Below are 6,944 nucleotides of genomic sequence, written 5' to 3'. Positions count from 1 at the left end.
AAATTGAGGGTCAATTATCAAGTAATACAAAATCCAATGAATGCTGCATAATTGAAAAATCCTTTGTCAATTATTTCGATTTCAAAAATTTGGGGGGAAAAAACCCTAATTTTAAAAAACAACAATTACAGGAAAACAAAATACTTTAAACAATAGAAACCACAATACCTAGTTCGAAATTGATGAAATGCTTGGTTGAAAATTTGAATTCACAGATTCAGATGGCTTTAGAGGAATTTACTCTGCAATTTTTTCCATGAACGTAAAAGAGGGATGAGAGAGAAACATGGGTTTTAATAGGAGTTAATTGGAGGGGAAAGGGCTGTAATAAGCAATATAAGAGGTCACATGCCTCGCACACTCGTGTTCAACATCGGAAAAAATAGAGTCAATGCCGGAAAGTAGCATTAGGTTGTCTTTGAAACAAAAAAAATTATAATGTGGTCATAAGTTGCAAAAAAAAAAAAAAAAAAAAAAAATTTAAAGGTTGTTCTAAATAAAGTGGACACTTTAAAAGGTTGTTTCTGACAAAGTTTTCCCAATACTTTTACCATGATTTCAATGTATTTCATGCGTAAAATAAAGATTTACAGCTACATACAAACCTTTTAAAATTATTCGTCCATAGTTTATATTTCATATGATTATATTGCTAATAATAATGTGAGCTTGTTATGTTGCACTCTAATAGAATATACATACTTTTGTTTTAGTTAGTTTTAGTAATATACTTTTAATATGGGATAATGGTAAAGTAGTTTATTAAGATGTAGATTAACCTTAGAACCATCAATACCATTATATAACCACTAGTGGTATTAGCGGTTCTACACTAGAAAAAAATAAAATAAAATTGAAGCTCAAATCCGAGCTTTTGTGGACGGTAGTGTGAGAAATACTGTAGTTTTAAAACCAACATATGCAAGGAATTAATGTATTATATAGCATTATTCATTAAAAGCGCTCCAAACATTTAAAAGTTCTCATACAAGTATACAACTATTTAATTTAATCTATATATATTTTTTTTTCTAAATCTAATATAAGAAAACCACACAAGTGATAAAAGATTAATTTGTTTAATCTTGGCTTAAATTATAAACAAGCTATTTAAGAACTTTAACGCGTCAAATGTTAATTTATTTATTCTTGGCTTAAATCTATACTTATTTTATATATTAAAAAGCGTTCCTAAAATCGTTTATGTACCACGTCATTCTCTCTCTAACAAGCATTGTGTCATGTCATTACTTTACAACAAATCATCACCACTTAACAAAACATTCCTACTATTATTGAAAGATTAATATAAAAAAGTATCATGGGTTTTAAACAGTAAAGCTTGGGGAAATAAGATCAAACTCCTTACCATCTTAGCCAATTACAAATCATGTCATCTTTATAAATAAATACAAATATAAAAGGTAGGTGTAAAATAAAAAGGAAAACTAATTTGGGAAAAAAATTAAACATTTCACAAATAATGGAGAATTAAAAATTGTTTTCCTATAGTTTATATTAATTAATAGTATTTGTTTAACAATGTTAAGTAGTAACATTATGTTTACCATTATTTGTGCACAAGTGCACAACATACTCAACAACCTATATATGCTTTATTAATTTATCAATCATAATACCATAATTATAATACATGTTTGACAAAATGAAAAAAATGATGAAAAAAAGAAATTTCTTAAAGAAAAAAAATTAATCAAAACGGTAACTCAATGCAACGTCCGAACCGAACACTAATTATCTATAAAATTCATGATTTTGCTTTAGCTTGTTCACGAGTAGTTCTCCTACTCACTACCTTTAATTTCCTTCCTAGCTTCCCTCTCACTTTTCTTTTGCAAAAGCTATTAGAACATGTCAAATAAAGTTAAAACTCAATGGGTTTCAAAAGTAAGATTGTCCTATTGTATGCAAAATATTCTAACACATCATTTTGCACAAATATGATCATTTTTTGATTCGCATAATAATTCCACAATTCACCAATAGTTTGGGTGGGAAATACATGAATCAATAATTTTAATGATTGGCATCGAAATTAAATGTTGGTTCAATTAATCAACGCAATCAAAGTTTCTAATAAACTAATACTAGTACAAGAATATACAATTGAGGGGGTTAAACTCTCTAATTAAAAACCTTAAATTTGGAGGCTCAAAGGCCTCCACCACAACCATATAGACAAGAAAACATGATTTACATTTGTATTTGCTGTCATGCTGAAGTTCTCTTTCATTTCTTTAGTAACTGTATATTTTATTAATCATTATCAACTTGCTGATTTCAAGGGATGTCAGATGTAACTGAATCTTCTCGTGCTTCTTCTTTATTGTCTATAAGATGTTTTGTCAATTGATCATCTTCTGTTTCTTGATTTACCTTGTTGTATTCATTTGATTTACCCCATAATACCATGTAAAGGCCTATTGTTATTATTATTGCTCCTAATATCCTGCATTAGATTAAAATAATAATGAATTTATTAAACATATGACGAGAAGGAAACAAGCATGGGGTATGACACAAGTAACAATGACAGATATGATAGGTCGATATCACTATTTAGGGTTCGTTTGGCATTGCTGTGGTTTTCTGTTTTTTGGTCTTTTGTTTTTTAAAAGTATGTGATATATGTCCCATAATGAATCAAAAATATTTAAACTTATTAAAATCATGATAATTTTGAAAACTGACAACAGAAAAGTGAAAACACCTTTTTCTTGTTTCCTGTTTTTGATTTTTGGTTTTCAAAAAAACTAGAAACTGAAAACCAAAAATGATGCCAAACAAGCCCTTAGATTGTGGATTAGAGTGTATAATGCTCATTGTGCACGAAAACATATTATAATTGTGTAAAAGAAGGTGAAGTATGTTTAACATTTGTAGATATTATAAATAGAAAAATATTTTTCATACTCTTTCAACGTAGTAAAATGTTCTTTTACATATGCACCTATATTTTTTGGTGCACAATGAGCATTGTGCACTCTGTCCATAATTATAAACTTATTATAATATACAAAATATTTTTGAAAAGTTTATTTATACTCCTATTTTCTAAAGTGTCATATAATTATATTTATGACTGCATTAAAAGATGAAAAATTTTACGGGGAGTTGATTAAAATTACAAAACTACTCTCTGTCAAAGGAAAATTTTCACTTCAAAAAAAAGTAGTGAAAAGAAAATTTGCAAAATTGAGTTTATATTTCTTACGAGTGGTCGGAAAAATGTGAAAAATAATATTGAAATAATCAAACATAACACATTATTCTTAAAAAGAATGACTTACCCTCCAGAGTAGAGTTGATCACCAAGAAAGAGAGCAGCCATAATAGCAACTAATATTGTTTGTACAGGTTGGAATACAGCTACACATACTGGGCCTCCTTTATGAATGCACCATGTTTGTAGGGAAATCACCACTCCAGATGCTATGATCCCCTGCACATTTTATTTGATAATACATGTAAGAATCAGGTAAACTTATTTTTGTACAAATAAAACTAGGCAAGAACTACTTACCGCGTACAGAATGGTTAAAACCTCCTCTCCTGATGCAATTTTCCAGTGCTCGATATCTGTCTCTGCGAAGGCTGCAATAGCCAGGAATTGTACTAATCCGAAGAAGCATGTGTATGATGTAAGGGATAATTTTGCAGGGTACTTCTTCAGCACTGATGCCTGAAAAATAAATTCATTTTGATCTGTTGTATTTCTAATTTTCTATTCTGGTTGTAACCACTTTAACAAATTATGTAACCATTTTCTGGTTGTATACAAGACCTACTGATTTTTCTATATTGGCGTTAGAACTGAATATAATTCACAATACAAAAATATGCAACTGTGAACTGCAATTGATGCGCGAGAAAATGAGAGAGATTTCATGTTTGTGAATTCAATTTATACTATCACCACCAAAACTTTACCAGCTAACAAAATTTTATAATTTAAGAGGCTAACCTGATAAACCATCCAACCAGCCCATGAGAAGCAATGTCCGAGAAGGAAAATGCAGCCCCAAGTAAAGTTCTGCGTCATAATAGGAGATACTACTGCCATATCTCCATTTTCTGCCAAAAGATTTATCCCCTGAGGCTGCTCAGCAAGGTGCAGCAAAGGAAAGCCTTTGTACAAAGTTATGATGGTCGCTCCACCAACACTTGCAATCGTTCCCACAACTTTTGCTAATCCGTGTTTCCTGAATATGTTCACTTCTTCTAGTCTACAAAATTATACACATTATAAGAAATACAATCAATTTCTGAAGTAGACTCACGATACCAAGAGACCAAATAAAACATAGTATTGTCAAAGTGTGAATAATGTCTGAAACTTTAACTGGTTAAGTCTGTCTTTTAACTCTTATGACCAAGAGGTCAATAACGGGTGTTGTTAATGTTAAGTACTTCCATAAAATTCAAATGACAATTGCCTTAAAAGCTTACTAAAAATTCATAAAAGTCCTTATTAACTGTTTTTATTGAGGGCATATAATTTGAACCCAAGAAGAACTGCTGTAACACCAGTTAATTACCTTAAAAAAGTGGCCAAAACAAACGTAATTGCAGGAACCGAATTTTGCATTGCTGATGCGAAAGTAGGAGATGCATAATACAAACCCAAAATGTAGAATCCTTGATTTGCAGTGACCCTATTGCACAAACAAGTAACAACGTAAGACTTTCTTTAAACATCTCTGAAAAATAACAGGGCTAGAAATTTAAGTGGTACCAAATCTTACAACATACCCCAGAAGTGCTAGAAAGAAAAATTGCACCAGCAAGGAGAAAGTTAAAGGCGGTCTCTCTTTCCTGCAATACATATGATGGAAGTGCACGATTCAAATATCGAACACATATATGTAACGTACATGATTACATGTGTCTATTATACGTACGAGTCAACATAATACAAGGGACAACAAGAAGCAACACGAATATTTACCTCTCAAGAAAATAGGCAATAGGACCTAATAAGAGCAAAGCAATGATGTTCCTATAAACTGGATATACAACTTTACTGACACCAATGTTCAAAGCAACTCTAGAGACTATGTGATAACCTGCAAAACATAATTGAAGTGCAAGTAATCCCATTAACAGCTTCATTTTCTCTGAACGTTTACTCAAATTTGCCATTTTTTTTTGGCTAAATTAGCAGCTATTTTTCTTTTTCACTTTGTGCTTGAAGCTTATGTTATATTGATCAAGTTACTTGTATAATATTAATGGACCAACTTCTCAATCCGAAAAAAAAAGTATATAATATACATAAATATATAAATAACTTAATAATGAAAAACTAAAATAATAAATCCCAAATTGACATCATAGCATAGCCATCATGCAATGCATACAATATCATTAACTGCAAATTTAGAATATTTTCATGTGCATACTATCTTATGAATTACAACTTACAAATTGATTGGAAGTAAAATAATTTAATAGTTCTAAAAAAAAAAAAGTAAAATAATTTAATAAATAAGAAGTTGTTTTTGTTGATTTGATTTGGCAGTTAATTAGGTTCCTCAAATTCATAGCATGGAATTATTCTCAAGTGATTGCATAACAAATTATCTAAAACATTGAATCTATATTAGGAGACAAAGTTGAAGCATGGCATGTTGTACAGGTAGGTCAATTACCAATCATTGTTCAATGTGTTAGGCCCAAATTGATTTCTCCATTACGTACCAACAACAAATTTATGAGTGAGATTTGTACCGTTGACTTCATAAATTATCATAACTTATTGTTATTGATTGTATTTTCGACAATATTTTTTTAACAAGATTGTTTATCTGTTTTTCTTTTCTTAAAAAAACAACTAATGATATAATTAGCATGTCTTGAATGATATCATATCAGTTTCATCAAGTAATATACTGAAATCCGATGTTGTCCACATATGAGTTGTTCTACATAGGAGAAAATCAGCAACATTAAGATTATTAACAAATTTGCAATCTTCAAGAGCTACTTTATTCATTGTAAATTGATTTTGAACTTGTAGGTGGTCTAAACTCTCTTTCTAGGATCACCAAGACCCTTTTTTTTTTTTTTTTTTTTTCATTTTTTAAATTTTTAAATAAACATAATAATAATATTATTATGAACCTGAGATTTATACGGACGTAACTGACTGTATTTCAAACATAGTAACCCTAATTTGAACATAGTAACTTTAAGTCTTTAATTTTAACACGGTAATCTTTATTAAAACTCATGTGACATTTAATATCATTGTGAATCTAAGTATGACGTTATGTTGAATATAGTGACCTTAATTTTAATATAGGGACTTTTATTATTCATATTGACCTGTATATTAAAAATTTCATTTAAAAAAAAACCCTTGTATGAACTTTATGATAACATAATGATTTTATATAATAACTATTATTTTAACCATATTGACCATTTTTTTCCATTAATAAAACGAGCATAGTGTCTCTAATATTACTTGGTCCATAATAAATTAATGTAAACCAAGGATTTTTTTATTTTTTTTTTTTTTTTTTTTTTTTTTTGGGTTTTCAGAGAGCCACAAAGGCGGGTGATGAGAATCGATCCCAAGATCTCTTGGAATCGGGAGGAGAGCTCTAACCACTTGAGCTATCCCTCACTCTCTGTAAATCAAGTTTATTTAAGAGTTTATAATAATGTAAATAAGTGAGCTTTTTTAGTTACACCTAGGTGGTCTACACTCTCTTTCTTGGATTACCAAGACCCAGTTTCTTTTATATCATATATAATTAATATATAAAGCTAAACTATTAGCCAGGCCACGAGATAGTGACACTTGGCATTCCAACTTTCGCCAAGTTTCGCACAACATAGGCGACAATTAATTATTAACTAGTCTTAAACCCGTGCGATGCACAACTGTTTATTGTATTGTAAGTTCTTATTTTAAA

General features: G+C 29.8%; 1 protein-coding gene across 1 annotated transcript; it reads right to left on the bottom strand.

The window, feature by feature from the left end:
- Nucleotides 1-1,956: 1,956 nt before the first annotated feature.
- LOC145568724 (WAT1-related protein At3g18200-like) lies at nt 1,957-5,633 on the bottom strand. The gene is made up of 7 exons (XM_081628143.1): nt 4,970-5,633; nt 4,774-4,836; nt 4,560-4,676; nt 3,986-4,247; nt 3,545-3,703; nt 3,312-3,463; nt 1,957-2,470 (listed from the first exon to the last, which is right to left on the bottom strand). Exons 1-7 carry the CDS (start codon nt 5,161-5,163, stop codon nt 2,302-2,304), a joined length of 1,116 nt encoding a protein of 371 aa, XP_081484269.1. The 5' UTR covers nt 5,164-5,633; the 3' UTR covers nt 1,957-2,301.
- Nucleotides 5,634-6,944: the final 1,311 nt, after the last annotated feature.

Source organism: Chenopodium album, chromosome 11 (genome assembly GCF_948465745.1).
Source record: "Chenopodium album chromosome 11, dcCheAlbu1.1, whole genome shotgun sequence".
NCBI classification, from domain to species: domain Eukaryota; kingdom Viridiplantae; phylum Streptophyta; class Magnoliopsida; order Caryophyllales; family Amaranthaceae; genus Chenopodium; species Chenopodium album.
The sequence above is the reverse complement of the archived record's forward strand: the minus strand, read 5'-3'. Positions and strand labels throughout refer to the sequence as shown.

Bases quoted from the DNA above. Each gene is read 5' to 3' on its own strand.
- LOC145568724 (XM_081628143.1), bottom strand. From the start codon at position 5,163: ATGGCAAATTTGAGTAAACGTTCAGAGAAAATGAAGCTGTTAATGGGA. The intron at 4,677-4,773 runs GTATGTTGTAAG...TTTGTGCAATAG, and splicing joins TTCTTTCTAGCACTTCTGGG to GGTCACTGCAAATCAAGGAT. The intron at 2,471-3,311 runs GTAAGTCATTCT...AATCTAATGCAG, and splicing joins GATCAACTCTACTCTGGAGG to GATATTAGGAGCAATAATAA.